Below are 17,417 nucleotides of genomic sequence, written 5' to 3'. Positions count from 1 at the left end.
TTAATGTTTTCTGGCGTGGGAGAGAGAGAAAGGGAAGCACGCAACCTTCTGTTGCTGCACGCACAGTTACTGCCTGTCTCTTCTGTGTGTAACAAAACTCCCAGTTTTGTCAGAAATGGACAGATGGTCACATGGTTCTCTCAATTCCCTTTGTTTTTAATGAGGTCAAAACTCTAAAACCCAAAAGCTAATCCCTGTTGGGAGATCTCCACTTATGAATGCCTCAGGATGACTTTGAATGTCCTGCTAATGAGGATGATCTGGACAATCTACGCAGTTATCCAAAGCATTGTTCTGACTGGGCTTCTTGTTGGATCCAGTTCGAAATCCTGGTATTTCAGATGCAAATTGCGGTGGCCATCTTGGCTGCTAGTTTTTTTTAAAAGTTAACTGCAAGATTTTCTCCATTAAAAGTTTAATATAAGTTTCCAACCAATGAAATTAATATTTTTCATTTGGCATATAGGGTTTTCGTGACACCACCGTGCCATGCGGAATGAAATGTGACAATACGAATATTTAATTAAAGGGCTGAAAAGAAAATAAAGAAAACACACATGCATTCTCTCTCACTCCTCATTCACTCATTAATCTTAGAACTTCTACAGCAGCTATGCTGATTTAATAATTTTTTGCGGTTTTGTCTGGAATGGTCATGTACTGTCAAGTAGGGTTACCATTTTTTGTATCAATTTGTATTACCCTGGGGTTGTGCATCTCAATAAACGTATGGTTGTTGGTGAAGCTTAGGGTCTGCACATTTCCATTATTGCTTAAGGCAAATTTTCTTGCATGTACAAGCTTTAACCCCTCAACTGCTGTTTTTGCAACACGTGGCTTTAACCATTCAGGTTCCAATACCTTGATGATAAGTTTTCTCCCTATGGTGGCATTGGGTAATAAATTGGTGTTTAGCTCCTGTGAGGTGTCTGAGATTTCCTCTGGGCCCTTGCATAATTCTGAAGCGAAATTGTTAGATTTGATTAGCTTGGGATTTGAGACCCGATCATTGGGTTCTTCGGTGGGTAGATCCACGCCGACCTCACTTTTAGTTTTTTGGTGAGTCACAAAAGTGCTGTTTACTTCAGGGCATTTTTCCTTCCCTTTACTGTGGGGAGGGTTTCATTGCTAATCTGCCCCATACACTCTGGGACATTTCTGCTCACAGATGTCTGTCCAGCTTTCACTACACTCTCCTGCGGCACTTAGACTAGGTGAGGCATTACCCTCACTGCCTTTTTGGGAACTTTCCTTGACCCTACAGGTTTCTGGAAATGCTGTTAGCAGCTTAGGTAGGGCGCCTCCTTGGCCTGTAGTTACGTAGGAGAGTGTGAAATCTAATTTTCCCAACATTTCAGTGTTAGAGTCATAGAGAGATACAGCACTGAAACAGGCCCTTCAGTCCACCGAGTCTGTGCCAACCATCAACCACCCATTTATACTAATCCTACATTAATCCCATGTTCCCTACCACATCCCCAACTTCCCTCAATTCTCCTACCACTTACCTACACTAGGGGCAATTTACAATGGCCAATTTGCCTATCAACCTGCAAGTCTTTGGCTGTGGGACGAAACCGGAGCACCCGGTGGAAACCCACGCGGTCACAGGGAGAACTTGCAAACTCCACACAGACATACCCAGAACCGAATCCGGGTCGCTGGAGCTGTGAGGCAGCGGTGCTCGCCACTGTGCCGCCCCTAATTGTTGACTAATGGGACAGTAGGGGGTTCCAATTGAGAGTCCTCCCAGCCCTCCTTTAACCTGTCCTCACTGTCCTTTTCATTCCCTTCCTCACTAGTTGTGTGACAGACCTGTGCTTTTCTGTCCCATTTTGTTTTTGGCAAGGGTCCACACAATTCACCAGCACTTTGCTGAGGTGTTCCCCAAAAGCTGGTATGGTGATTAGGGGTGTGGGTTTGATTGCAGATTTGGGCTTCCCCACAATCTGGCACGTTTGGCAAGTTTTACAGAATTCCACCACATCTTTGTGGAGTTTAGGCCAGTCAAAATGCAGTCTTATGTGGTTTTTCTTACATTGACATGTCCAGCCAATGGAAGTTTGTGGGCCATTCTTAGTATTTCTTTACGGTACCTCGGCAGCACCACTGTCTGGTGAAGCACTGTCTACTCTTTGTACACAGGTCTATGAGGAGGTCTTCACTTCCTCATCAGCACCTCATTCTTTAAATAGTAGCCCTCAGGGGCTGCCTCTTCTTCAGTTTCAGTTTGAGCAGATGTGCTAACTTCTTTAAAATTGGGTTGGCTTGTTGAGCCTCAACTAGGGAAGATCTTTGGGTCCTCTAACTTCCCAAAGAAGATTTCATATAATAAGGTCATCTGTCTGCAGTGCCAGTTCAGCTTCCTCTGATGGAGTTTGTTTGGCCATGGACCAAGTCACCATATAGTCATATGAAGTACTGTGGACCCTCTCCTGCAACTGCTCGGTCTCCCTGACCTCTTTCGGTCTCTCTAAAACTACTGGGGACACTACCACCTTTGCCCCCACCAGATCATTACCCTGGAGCAGGTCGACCCCATCTACAGGTAAACTAGGGACAATCTCCATAGTTACTGGTCCTGAAACTAGGTCGCACTCCAAGTGTATCCGATATAAAAGTATGGGCATACACCACCCTCCAATACCATTCGCTAACACTGTAGCATTTACTGCCCTCTCTGGGGGCAAGGTCATGTCTTTCCCCAGCAGAAGGGATTTGGTGGCCCCTGTATCTCTGAGTATGACTGTGGGTTTGCTTGCCTCACTCGAGGGGTATGGGGTCACTTTTCCTTGGGATACAAAATCCTGACAATCTTCAGGGATTTTGTTAGATTTTCCCGTACTCTGCAGTAGGTTTACTGGGTCTTACTGCCGCAGTTAAAGCCATAGCCTGCTCTGCTGTGCTTTCCATCAGGGCCCCTTCTCCTGCAGTGGTCTGGTGTGCCCTGATTAATTCTACAGATTTTCCCTGTAATTTCCAGCAGTCAGCTTGAAGGTGCCCTGTCTTGTTACAGTGGAAACACCCAGGTCTTCGGGTCTCACGCCTGCTGTCAGTACTGTCTTTTTTTGGCTTGAAGAGGGCCCCCTGTGTGTCCAGCTTTCTGTTCTCACCCAGGGCTGCTCGGGTTCCTGTCACCCTCCCACCTTTTATCCTTTTCGGGGTTGTGGGAGTGGTTAGGGAAGGGATTCCCCTTGGGATAAGGATAAATGCATCAGCCAGAACTGCGGCTTGCCTGGCTCTTTGAACCTTCCGTTCGTCCTACTGGGTTTTAATAGAAAGGGGAAGTGAGTTTTTAGATTCCTTGAGAAGGATCACCTCTCTGAGGTTTTCATATGTGGGCTGTACCTTAAGTGCCCTTAAAGCAAGCTGCTTGACTCTTTAAAACCCGAGGTAAGTTTAGTCAGTCTGCTCCCGGAGGGTTTGGAATTTCTGGCAGTACGCTTCCAGTACTAGCTTATATGTCCTCAGGATAGAATTTTTAGTCACCTCGTAATCTGTTGAACTTTCATCTGGCAACTGTGAATAAACCTCATGGACTTTTCCTGTCAGCTTGCTTTGTAGCAACGGCTTCCAGCTCTTGGCCGGCCATTTCAGCCATCTTGCAAGTTTTCAAAAGTGACGAAAAATGTTTCCCTATCCCCCCCTTTGAACTTTGGAATCAACTGGGAGAACTTTAAGCGCTCAGCACACGGTCCTGAGATAGGGGTAGCTTCCTCACTAGCCATGCCTTCACTGGGTGCACAAGGTCGCCCCCTAGCTAATTCAAGCCGCCCTTAGTTTTCTTTCCTCCTCCTCTGGAAAGTGCTCTCTTTTTCCCTTTCTTCCGTTTTTTTTCCTTTCTTGACACTCTCTCTGCTCTTTCTCTCTCTGGAATTCTAATTCTAGTCTCCTATTCTAATTGTATTTTGGTAACATTACCCTGTCTGTTTCTGACTCTGACCCTGTTTCTGAATCTTCAAGTGAAAAATGGTTGGCCACAAATCATAGGATTTCGGATTTCTTAGCTTTTGCACGGAAAGTAATCCCTGACTGCCCAGCTATATTCCTCAACTCTTCAATGGATAGGGCCTTTAACATATCCCAAGTTACTTCACCCTGGCTTAGGAAGGTACTGGCCTCAAGTGTGAACATGTTAGTATTCTAGCAGTTTCAAGTTTTTACTAGGAATTAATTTGGTTTCAAACATCCAATTTATCGTTTGTCGTTGGGTTACGTTCCCGGACTCGAGCCCCCAAATTTCTGTTATGGCCAGGTGAGGAGGGGAGTCTCTGGCTCCTTTCTTGCCCTTCTTCTTATTTGACTGCAAAAGGGTTTATTCCTTATAAACAGTGGTTGTGCTAACCACCTCTGTGAGTGTTTTACCTTTTTCCTTCACTGTGAGCGTGAAAGAACCAATCGGACAGGTTTTCTTGAATTTAAAAAGAAAGAGGTAAGTGTACTATACTTAAAAAGCTAACCCAATTGAAAAATAATTTTTAAAAATGCTGCCCATTCACACAAGAATCACGCATGCACGCAAATAGATTACAGAGGGAAAAATAGATTTGGTGGTTGGATTAAAGTCCAGAATAAATAAAAGTTAAATATACAGTCTGAGGCTGGATGATTCGCTAGTCTTCTAACTGGATTTGTATTCTTGAAGTCTTGGTTGGTCAAAGTGCACATTGTGGTTTGCCTGCTTTGCTTAGGGTTATCTTGGATGCAGAATTGAACTTCGCTCTATTCCCTGGTCTCTGGCTGTAGCAGTCTGTAGGCTTGGAGGGTGCACAGACAGTTTTCAGCTTGATGTTTTCTGGAGAGAAAGCGAGAAAGGGAAGCATGCAGCCTTCTGCTGCTGCACACTGAGTTACTGCCTGTTTCTGCTGTATGTGACAAAACTCCGAGTTTTTTCAGAGATGGACACACGGTTACATGGTTTTCTCAATCGCCTTTTATTTTTAATGAGGGCCAAAGTCTAAAATCCAAAAGTGCTTTCAAGTGGTGTCAATATTACCTCCTGGAGGGACGTCTCCACTTATGAATGCCTCAGGATGACTTTGAATGTCCCGCTAACGAGAATGATCTGGATAATCTACTCAGTCAGCAAAAACATTGTTCTAGCTGGGATTCTGGTTCGACTTTTGTCTCCAGTTCGATCTCCTGGTATTTCAGATGCAAATTGCGGTGGCCATCTTGGCTGCTAGTTTTTAAAAAGTTACTGCAAGATTTCCTCCAGTAAAAATTGAATGTAAATTTTCAACCAATTAATTAATATTTATCCTTTGGCATATAGGGTTTTCTTGACGAAATATTCAGCTAAATAAGTCAATTCAAAGAAGGTAAATTCAAGAAAATTCTGTTAAAATTAAAGGATTAATAAGATCACAAATCAAATATATTTAATTGTGGTTTTTGTATTAAGAAAAAGATGTATATTTTGGCAACATAATTTCGTGAAGGACAGCAAAGATGATTTCAGAAAAGACTTGAAATACTAAGCAGATCAGGCAGCATCTGTGGAGAGAGGACGGTAAGGTTAACGTTTCAGGTCTCTGACACTTCAACAGAACCTGAAAAAGATGAATTTCGGGTTTTAGATTGCTGTCCTATGAATAGAAACCAAAGAAGCTAAATCTATCGGAAGGCGGAACAAGTTGTTAATAAGCTGAGAATAGGGTCACATTTTCAGTATGTATTCGTATGGCTGAGGGAGCAGTTATAGTTTGATGTTGAGGTTAACAATCCATTCAATGGCTTCAGCTGAGGCAGGGTGAATGGTTGTGATGCCATCGGGAATGGATCTCTGAGGGCAAGAGTTCAGGATGTGGACGATGGTCTGACTTGGATGACCACAGTCACAATTTGAGCTGGTCCTCATGTTCCACTTGTGGAGCAGGTAACCACATCTTCCCTGGCCTGTCCTCAAGTGGTTGAGGGTTGTCCAGATTTTCCGTGGAAGGTTGAAACCTGGGTGGTCTTCACTTGGGTCAGTTACCAGGTTGCCGTTGGGGATGTTATTACACCACCTGGTTGACTGCTATCAAGAGGTAGGGCAGTCGTCAGTTTGTAGGGTGTAGAGTGTGTTCCAGTAGGGGCTACGAGATTTCAGGCAAGTACGTGGGGTTTTTTTGAAGTCAAATCAATGGGAGTGCTTCTTTAGCTATCAGCTGGTGGTGTTGTCATGGGAGTGTTTTTTTTTTCTCCTGTTAAAAACTATGGGGGACTGTGTACCTTTAAGACTGAGATGCTTTTATATTTCCTGGGCACAGTGTATGCAAGCAGCAAGCCTGTTTCTTAGGCAACAGCAAGAGAGAGAGAGGTCACATACCATATTGTATCAGTTGACTGTGGGTAAAGACTGGCTGGAACCAGTTTGAACTGGCAGTCCAACAAAGTGTGCTCTCCATGAAGGAAGGATTTTGTCTCTCTCAGTAGAAAACCTACATTGGTCTACAGGCTGTGTTTCGCCTGAAGAGGAAAAATACCCTGAAAAGGAATTGTTGCATTGTTGGAGGTAGCAAGTTCCTTTTTACTTCCAATCTCTAAGAAGTCTCTGCCTCAGGAGTGACTTTCTGTTGCCTTTTTGTGTTCCTGGGAGTTCTGGAATTCTCAGTAACATTTCTACTGATAGACTGCTAATTCAAAATCTAAATGGACCTGTTGCTATACTCCTCACAAGATCTGTGTGACGCCTGCTATAGCCTGCTTTGAACGCCTATCCATTACGGGCTGTTCGTCAAATTCGCCTGGAGACGTCGAGTGGCATCTGACTATTCGACTCTGGGACACCTCACTGAACCGTGAATATAAATCACCAGGACTTAGTTTAGTTTAGTTTACAGATACAGCACTGAAACAGGCCCTTCGGCCCACCGAGTCTGTGCCGACCATCAACCACCCATTTATACTAATCCTACACTAATCCCATATTCCTACCACATCCCCACCTGTCCCTATATTTCCCTACCACCTACCTATACTGGGGGCAATTTATAATGGCCAATTTACCTATCAACCTGCAAGTCTTTTGGCTTGTGGGAGGAAACCGGAGCACCCGAAGCAAACCCACGCAGGCACACGGAGAACTTGCAAACTCCACACAGGCAGTACCCAGAATTGAACCCGGGTCGCTGGAGCTGTGAGGCTGCGGTGCTAACCACTGCGCCGCCCACTTAGAACATAGTTATTTATTTATACCTGAGAAACAGCTCTAATTTTAAACATCATTTTGTAACCGGTTAACCTTTGGTTTTGAATGTATGTGTGTGTGCATGAAGGTTAGGCGAAATAGATTTATCTCAATATTGTTCAAGATTTAGTTTTTTTAATAGTTAATTTGTTGCTGTTTAAAGATGCCTGGTTTGGTGCATTTTATTCTGGGGGTTAATAAAGTGTTTAATTTGGCTAATTTCCGTTAGGTGGGAAACTTTAATAATATGTTGTGACCTGTGTAGTAATGGGACTGAATTGACAGTGCATTGCTCCTGCCTTGGTTGTAATTGTGTTCTTTGAGGAGAATATTTTCTTAGGGACATCAGGAAGTTCATTGTGTGCTAGCACAAGTAGCCACTCGAGCTGTGTTGGTCTCAATGTTCCAGAAATAATCATGATTTCTCGGAGGTGGATATCTACCACGTTTGTGTGGTGGCTCCTGAGTCAGATTGAGTAGCGGTACTCTGCTGTTGGGTAGACCAGGGCGAGTGAAGCAGTTTGTAGTGTGTTGGCTCTGTTGTTTCAGGTGGTACCCGCCAGTTTCCTTATGAGATGCACTCTCATCTTGACCTTGTTTCCGGTGTTCTGGAGGTGTTGTCGGTAGGTAAATGTATGGTCAAGAGTGTTAACAAGGTATTTGACGTTGGGTCGGCTGCAGAACTGGACATGAAGTTCTTCCCTGGCCTTTGAGTTGTTCAGTTGGAAGGCTGAACTGACAGTGTTATGACTGAGGTGGGAGGAGTGCACTGTTTATTCTAGTCCCACTTCATAGGTCACAACACATTTTAAATTTTCCCATTTATCAATACGGTCAATCATATACTCTATTTTTCCCAGAATAGAACACGCTTAAACCAGGTTTCTTTAATGAACAACAAAATTATCAGTTTATTATAAAACAAATCTTAACCTGTATTGAAGTAAAACATAAACACACTAATCGAAATTTTAACGTTTTTTTTTACCTTATTCACATTATTCACACACACACACACACCGGCTAACCAAAAAGAAAGGGATTTTTATAATTCAGAGCTGTTACAGACAAAAAAAAACACTTGGGCAGATTTTTGAAAAATGGCAGATGAGGTATGTTGTTCCAAAGCTGGCATACAGTCTAACTTCTGAGTATACATAGATGGGTCACTGAGATCTTTTGGAACAGTTCTTTTCAGGCAGTGTTGAGAAGTAATTTAGCAGTCTTTCTTCAAAGACAGGAGACTAGATGAATTGACACAGTGGACTTCTCAGGGTTTTTTTTTAAAAGAGTGTTGCTGGAAAGCGAGCTGGGTTGTGGTCTTCTCTCCTTTCGCTTCTTCAGCAGCAGGATAACTTTATCAGCCACTCACTCCAGAAGGTAAAAACCTACTGATACAATAACCAAAATGCTTGTGAGTTTTCTGCCCTCCCAGGTGTGCTCTGCTGCTGCTGGTCTTGTCCAATCAAGGGGCGCTTGTCACTTCTCTGCCTCTGTTACCAGGGTTTCTGTTCTATCTTTAACTGGAGTCATGTGACAACCAGTAACATTGACAAACCAGTTCTTTCAGTGCCCCCTTGATGGCTTGCTCTTAAAAAAAAAACTGGTCCAACATTTATTCAGTTTGACTGAATTCCTTTAAAAAAATATTTTGAACAAAAAACAGAAGCACCTTCATAACAGTCTTGGCGGCATTTGACATTTTCAGTGCTTTTATAGTAATGCTAGGCAACAGTAGGCTTGCCAGTGTTAAACTTTAACTTGCTGAGCTATACAGATTGTTATGTAAATGATTAAGTTAAGTTGGAAGAAAAGAATATACTTGCATTTGTATTAGCACTGTATCTATCCCAAAGTACTTCACAACCAATAAATTACTCAAGTGCAGTCACTGTTGCACAGGCAAACACAGCATCCAAATTGCATACAGAATAGTCCCACAAACAGTAAATGAGATGACTGACCAGTCAGTCTCTTTTTGACGGTCACCTTGTGGAATGTTGGCCAGGAATCCAGAAGAACTAATTTCTTCCTTGTATGGTGCCATAGAATGTTTTGCATTCACCATAATAGGCCGATGGGCCCTCAGTTGAACAGACTGCACTGCTGACAATGAAGCACTCCCTTGAAACTGCACTGAGTGTAAGCCCAAATTATGTATGCGAGTCCTTGATCAGGGCTTGAACCTATGACTTTCTGAATGAGTCAAGCTGACACTTAATTTTTATGGTTTAAATAAAGACTTCAGACAGATAAACAGGCAAGTTGAGAAAATAATTTTAAGTGTCAATCTTGCACTATATACCTGTAAGAAAATATTGAAGGCTATTACAAAGAAAGTAATTGATTATGGAATAGCAGCAATGCATTTTTGGTCAGTAGCAATTTCCTGATGATTATAAAGCTGCTTCGTGTAATTACAGTAAGAACGCATTGGAGGGGATCTGAAATTAGTTGATTTATGAAATGCCCCTGTGGAACACACTTGCAATGCCATTGTATTTTATCTTTTTCAGGTTTATAGTACTTACTCAAATGATGACTATGATAGGCGCAATGAGGAAGTTGACCCTGTGGCAGCATCAGCAGAATACGAGTTGGAGAAGAGGGTGGAAAAAATGGATGTTTTTCCAGTTGAAATTGAGAAGGGTAGGTATTTTTTAAGTAGCTGCTTTGTTGGTTAAAGCTTTTCTGCATCTGGATCTTCAAGTTCTTATTATTTAGAAGAAACGTACTTTGTTTTAAGAAGTATTTAATGACCAGATGTAATCTAAAATGCCAATCAATAGTTGCAATTGGAAGGATATTTAAATCCTTTCCAATACCTTTCAATTGGGTTCATTCGTTCATTAGTGTCGTCATCTTCCCAGAAGGTTGACTGTCATGGATCTGCACCTCTGTCTGTCCTTGCACATTCTGCATAGGCCAACTGCATCCAGTCCATTATGTCTGTCACTATTTTTCTTCTCTGCTTCCCTCTCCTATATTTTCCATTGATTGTTCCTTCCAATAATTGTCTGTGTCTACCTTCTGCTCTAATGATGTGACTGAAGTATTGTATCTTTCTCTCTTTGATGTTGTGCACTAATTTCCTGTTTTCTCTAGTCATTTCCAGCGCAATCTCATTGGTCTTTCTGTCTCAGATATGCAAAACATCCTCCAATATGTCCACATTTCTATTTAAATTGAAAGTACGTTTTATTTTCTCACTCATTCATCTTCCACATTCTTAGACAATGTGCCGCAATCTTTTAGGGAGAAACCAACGTGGGTCATTGTCCCAAAAAATTGTGATGGTCTTCCATTAGGTAACATGAAGATCTATTTGAAAGTTATGCTCTATTCAAAGAATGAGGATGCCTTCAATTTTGTTTAAGAATTAACACCCTATATTTGTATTCTCTGCCAGTAATTCCTGAGGAGAAAGAAAATGTGTGCAAAATACCAACCTGTTGTATGCTGCCTTTCAGTAGTGTTAGGTTTGAAAGCTTTTATATGGTCAGACCCATACTAAATGTTCCAAGTCTTCAACCAATTTTTTTTTAAAGCGCAGAGCTTCTGCTATTAACTTTCTATCTGCACAATAATGTTCTATATGCAACCCAATGTCTGTGTGTCAATCTCCCAAGACTCAAACTTGCATCATAGTCTTAGAGATTGGTGTCACAGCTTTCCACTAGAAAGCGCCTTCATTCTAGAATTTCCTTAAAACCTGCTTAAAGATTTAATGAACTTCAATGATAGAGGATATAACGAGAGGTAAACAGGCAATGGAGACTTTGAATAGAATTAAGAAATAGAAAAGCATTCAAAACTGTAGCAGGTGTGTATCAAATCCCCGATAATATCTGTGAAGTGGTAGTTTGTACAAATGCTGAGATTAGGCAAAAGTGTAGCCAGGGCTTGAATGGGGGATTTTAACTTTGATATAGATTGCGATAAGCAGATGAGCACATGTCAGAAAGGTAGTGAATTGTTTGAGTATGTGCAGGATAGTTTTCTGCAACAACGTATCCTAGAACCAACAAAGTGACATCCCCTATTAGAATTAGGAATGAGCCAGGTTTAGTTAACAGCCTAACAGTGCATGGATATTGGCCGCACCCACAGTCAGCCAATCAATGACGTTTTCAAGCAGTTATAATATGATTGAAATATCAGACCTGCTGAGTATTTCCAGCATTTCTTGTTTTTAATTTCAGATTTCCAGCATCTGCAGTATTTTGCTTTTTTTATAACGTGATTGAGTTCATCATAGTGTTTGAAAGGGAGAAACATGAAATAGCTACTAAGATTTTAGATTTAGGTAAAGTTGATTTCAATGGGATGCGATAGAGACTATGCACAGTAAACTGGACAAATCTGTTAATGAGTAAAATGACAGAAGATCAGGGTGGTGTTCAAAAAAAAATTTAACGTGATGCAGAATCAGTTGATACCACTAAACGGCAAGAATTCTATTTGCCAAAAAATTAGCTGCAGGCAACTAAAGAGGTAAGAGACAACATAAAACTAAAAGAAAAAACATAAACAAGTGCAAAAAAAAAAGCACAGATCCTAGCGCATGACAAAGCAAAGAGCAGTAAAAGGTGACAGAGCAGGTAGCAAGAGCTACAAAAAGGAGTATGAAAAGAAATTTGCAAGGAATATCAAAATCAACCCAAATTTTACAATTGCATTAGGGAAAAGAGGGTGATCAGAAGAAATATGGGCTCCTTGAAAACTGATAACAGTGGCGATAATGAAAATAAATAAACAGTGGACATGCTGAATAATTACTTTGCATCAGTATTTACAGTAGGGGAACAGTTCACACCAGACAGGAAACTATTACTGAATCAGCCACATGGACCCAACAAAATTAACGTAACCAAGATAACAGTAATGGAGAAATTAATGGCACTAAAGGGCAACAAATCCCTAGGACCTGATGGCTTCCTTTTAAAGGAAGTAGGTGAGAACATGACAGATGCCCTAACTATAATCTTCCATAGCTCTCTTGATTCAGGAACTGTTTCTTGAAATTGGAAAATTGTGCACGCCACTTTTATATTTAAGAATGATGACACAGGAAAATCAGGGAACTCTAGACCAGTCAGACGAACATCTGTTAGGAAATTACTAGATTCTATAATTAAGTATAGGTTGACTGAACACCTTGAACATTCTCAGCTGATCAGAAAGTATGGATTTGTAAATGGTAGGTCATGCTTGACAAATCTGATTTATTGAATTTTTTGAAAAGTAGTGCACAGAGGAATGACTGTGGATTTTATTTATAGGGACTTTCAAAAGGCATTTAATAAAATCCCTCATAAGAGATTGTTGAAGCTCATGGAATTTGAGACAAATTGTTGACCAGGTTAGGAAATAGTTTTTTTTTGTTCATTCATGGGATGAATGCTGAATGGCCAGGCCAGCATTTATTGCCCATTCCTAATTGCCCTTGAGAAGGTGGTGGTGAGCTGCCTTCTTGAACCGATGCTGTCCATGAGGGGTAGGTACACCCACAGTGCTGTTAGGAAAGGAATTCCAGGATTTAGACCCAGCGACAGTGAAAGAACAGCAACATATTTCCAAGTCAGGATGGTGTGTAACTTGGAGGGGAACTTGCAGGTGGTGGTGTTCCCATGCATTTGCTACCCTTGTCCTTCTAGTTGGTAGTGGTCGTGGGTTTGGAAGGTGCTGTCTAAGGAGCCTTGGTGCATTGTTGCAGTGCATCATGTAGATGGTACACACTGCTACCACTGTGCGTCAATGGTGGAGGGAGTGAATGTTTGTAGATGGGGTGCCAATCAAGCGGGCTGCTTTGTCCTGGATGGTGTCGAGCTTCTTGAGTGTTGTTGGAGCTGCACCCATCCAGGCAAGTGGAGAGTATTCCATCACACTCGTGACTTGTGCCTTGCAGATGGTGGACAGGCTTTGGGGAGTCAGGAGGTGAGTTACTCGCTGCAGAATTCCTAGCCTCTGACCTGCTCTTGTAGCCATGGTATTTATATGGCTACTCCAATTCAGGTTCTGGTCAATGGTAGCCCCTAGGATGTTGATAGTGGGGGATTCAGCAATGGTAATGCCATTGAATGTCAAGAGGAGATGGTTAGATTCTCTCTTGTTGGAGATGGTCATTGCCTGGCATTTGTGTGGCACGAATGTTACTTGCCACTTATCAGCCCATGTCTGGATATTGTCCAAGTCTTGCTGCATTTCTACACGGACTGCTACAGTATCTGAGGAGTCTCGAATGGTGCTGAACATTGTGCAATCATCAGTGAACATCCCCACTTCTGACCTTATGATTGAAGGAAGGTCATTGATGAAGCAGCTGAAGATGGTTGGGCCTAGGACACTACCCTGAGGAACTCCTGCAGTGATGCCCTGGAGTTCAGATGATTGAGCTCCAACAACCACAACCATCTTCCTTTGCGCTAGGTATGACTCCAAACCAGCATAGGGTTTTCCCCCTGATTCTCATTGACCTCAGTTTTGCTAGGGCTCTTTGATGCCATACTCTGTCAAATGCTGCCTTGATGTCAAGGGCAGTCACTCTCACCTCACCTCGCGAGTTCAGCTCTTTTGTCCATGTTTGAACCAAGGCTGTAATGAGGTCAGGAGCTGAGTGGCCGTGGCAGAACCCAAACTGAGCATCACTGAGCAGGTTATTGCTAAGCAAGTGCTGCTTGATGGCACTGTTGATGACACCTTCCATCACTTTACTGATGATTGAGAGTAGGTTGATGGGGCGGTAATTGGCCGGGTTGGACTTGTCCTGCTTTTTGTGAACAGCACATACCTGGGCAATTTACCAGATTGCCGGTTAGATGCCAGTGTTGTAGCTGTACTGGAACAGCTTGGTTAGGGGTGCGGCAAGTTCTGGAGCACAGGTCTTCAGTACTATGGCCGGAATATTGTCAGGGCCCATAGCCTTTGCAGTTTCCAGTGCCTTCAGTCGTTTCTTGATATCACGAGGAGTGAATTGAATTGGTTGAAGTCAGGCATCTGTGATGTTGGCGACTTCAGGAGGAGGCCGAGATGGAACATCAACTCAGCACTTCTGGCTGAAGATTGTTGCAAATGCTTCAGCCTTATCTTTCGCACTGATGTATTGGACTCCCCCATCATTGAAGATGGGGATATTTGTGCAGCCACCTCCTCCAGTTAGTTGTTTAATTGTCCACCACCATTCACGGCTGGATGTGGCAAGACTGCAGAGCTTAGATCTGATCCGTTGGTTATGGGATCGCTTAGCTCTGTCTGAGTGGCAGGAGATAGAAAGTAGGGATAATGGACAGGTACTCTAATTGGCAGGGTGTGACTTGTGGTGTCTCACAAGAATCTGTGTTGGGGCCTCAACTGTTCACTGCATTCATTAATGATTTAGATGATCGGATAGAAAGCTCATATCCAAATTTATCAATGGCATAAGGATATATGGTATTCTAAGCAGTGTAGATGAAAGAGCAAAATTACCAAGTGATAGTTTAAGTGAATGGACAAAACTCTGGAAAATTAATCTGGGGAATGTAGGCGAATGTAAGGTCATCCACTTTGGACCTAAGAAGGATAGAATGGAGTACTTTCTAAATTGGGAACAGCTTGAAACACTGGAGGTCCAAAGAGACTTTGGGGTCCAGATACGCAGATCATTAAAATGCCATGAACAGATACAGAAAATAATCAAAAAGGTAAATGGTCTGCTGGCCTTTATAACTAGATGAATCAAATAAAAGGGGGTTGAAGTCCTGCTTCAGCTATACAAAGCCCTGGTTAGACCACACCTGGAGTGCTGTTAACAAGTCTGGAAACCACACCTTAGGAAGGATATGTAAGCCTCGGAGGGAGTGCAGCATAGATGATAACTGGACTCCAAGGCTTAATCTATGAGGAGGGATTAATCAAACTAGGATTGTATTCCCTGGAATTTAGAAGGTTACGCAGTGATTTAATTCAAGTATTCAAGGTATTATGGGGAACAGATAAGGTACATTGAGGTGAAGTATTTCTGCTAGTTGAGAAGTCTTGGACTGGGGCCATAGTGTAAAAATTAGAGCCAGACTCTTCAGGAGTGCAGTTAGGAAACATTTCTTCATGCAAAGGCTGGTAGAGATTTAGAGCACTCTTCTGTAAACGGCAATCAGTGCTAGATCAATTGTTAACTTTAAAATTGAGATTGATAATACCTTTGCCCCATATCCCTTAGATTTATGTTACATAGAAAATAGGAGCAGGAGTAGGCCATTCGGCCCTTCAAGCCTGCTCCGCCATTCATTATGATCATGACTGATCATCCAACTCAGTAGCCTGTTCCCGCTTTCGCCTCATACCCTTTGATCCCTTTAGACCCAAGTGCTATATCTAACTCCTTCTTGAAAACATACAATGCTTTGGCCTCAACTGCTTTCTGTGGTAGTGAATTCCACAGTCTCACTGAGAAATTTCTTCTCATCTCTGTCCTGAAAGGTTTACCCCGTATCCTTAGACTATGAACCCTGGTTCTGGACTCCCCCCACCATTGGGAACATCCTTCCTGCATCTACCCTGCCAAGTCCTGTTAGAATTTTATAGGTTTCTATGAGATCCCCCCTCACTCTTCTTAACTCCAGCGAATATAATCCTAACCGACTCCATCTCTCCTCATACGTCAGTCCCACCATCCCAGGAATCAGTCTGGTAAACCTTCACTGCACTCCCTCTATAGCAAGAACATCCTTCCTCAGATAAGGAGACCAAAACTGCACACAATATTCCAAGTGTGGCCTCACCAAGGCCCTGTATAATTGCAGCAAGACATCCCTGCTCCTGTACTTGAATCCTCTCGCTATGAAGGCCAACATACCATTTGCCTTTTTACCGCCTATTGCACCTGCATGCTTACCTTCAGCGACTGGTGTACGAGAACACCCAGGTCTCGTTGCATATTCCCCTCTCTCAGTTTATAGCTCAGTTTATATTCAGATAATCTGCCTTCCTGTTTTGCTACCAAAGTGGCTAACCTCACATTTATCCACACTATACTGCTTCTGCCATGCATTAGTCCACTCATTCAACTTGTCCAAATCACCCTGAAGCCTCTCTGCATCCTCCTCACAACTCACCGTCCCACCCAGTTTTGTGTCCTCTGCAAATTTGGAGACATTGCATTTAGTTCCCTCATCTAAATCATTAATGTATATTGTGAATAGCTGGGGTCCTAGCACCGATCCCTGCGGTACCCCACTAGTCACTACCTGCCATTCGGAAAAAGACCCATTTATCCCTACTATTTGTTTCCTGTCCGCCGACCAATTTTCTGTCCATCGCAATATGCTGCCCCCAATCCCATGCGCTTTACTTTTACATGCTAATCTCTTATGTGGGACTTTGTCAAAAGCCTTCTGAAAGTCCAAATAAACCACATCCACTGGCTTCCCCTCATCAACTCTGCTAGTTACATCCTCGAAGAATTCTAGTAGATTTGTCAAGCATGATTTCCGTTTCGTAAATCCGTGCTGACTCTGCCCGATTCTACCTCTGTTCTCCAAGTGCTCTGCTATAAAATCTTTGATAATGAAGGCTAGAATTTTCCCCACTACTGACGTCAGGCTGACTGGTCTATAATTCCCTGCTTTCTCTCTACCTCCCTTGTTATATAGTGGGGTTACATTAGCTACCCTCCAACCTGTAGGAACTGTTCCAGAGTCTATAGAATCTTGGAAGATGACCACCAATGCATCCACTATTTCTAGGGCCACTTCCTTAAGTACTCTGGGATGCATACCATCAGGCCCTGGGGATTTATCGGCCTTCAATCCCATCAATTTCCCCAACACCATTTCTCTACTAATACTGATTTCTTTCAGTTCCTCTCTTTCACTAAGCCTTGTGCTCCCCAACATTTCTGATATGATATTTGTGTCCTCCTTTGTCAAGACAGAACCAAAGTATGCATTTAGTTGGTCAGCCATTTCTTTATTCCCCATAATAAATTCCTCTGTTTCTGACTATAAGGGACCTACATTTGTCCTCACCAATCTTTTTCTCTTCACATACCTATAGAAACTTCTACAGTCAGTTTTTATGTTCCCTGCAAGCTTGCTCTTGTACTCTATTTTCTCCTTTTTAATCAATCCCTTGGTCCTCCTTTGCTGAATTCTAAACTGCTCCCAATCCTCAGGTCTGTTGTTTTTCCTCGCAAATTTATATGCCTCTTCCTTGAATCTAATGCTATCTCTAATTTCCCCTGTAAGCCATGGTTTGGCTACCTTTCCCG

The 17,417-nt window shown here is 42.5% G+C and overlaps 1 protein-coding gene across 4 annotated transcripts in view; it reads left to right on the top strand.

Annotated features, from left to right (window-relative positions):
• The window catches only part of LOC137372060 (neurabin-1-like), a 169,742-nt gene that overhangs the window by 50,258 nt on the left and 102,067 nt on the right, over positions 1–17,417 (top strand). For all 4 annotated transcript variants that reach the window (XM_068035419.1, XM_068035418.1, XM_068035417.1 and 1 more), the window contains exon 3: positions 9,688–9,820. In XM_068035419.1, the coding sequence (XP_067891520.1) occupies positions 9,688–9,820 (133 nt within the window). The remainder of the gene's footprint in view (positions 1–9,687; positions 9,821–17,417) is intronic.

This window comes from Heterodontus francisci, chromosome 7 (assembly GCF_036365525.1).
Source record: "Heterodontus francisci isolate sHetFra1 chromosome 7, sHetFra1.hap1, whole genome shotgun sequence".
In the NCBI taxonomy this organism is placed as follows: domain Eukaryota; kingdom Metazoa; phylum Chordata; class Chondrichthyes; order Heterodontiformes; family Heterodontidae; genus Heterodontus; species Heterodontus francisci.
This window is presented reverse-complemented; position numbering and strand designations above follow the sequence as displayed.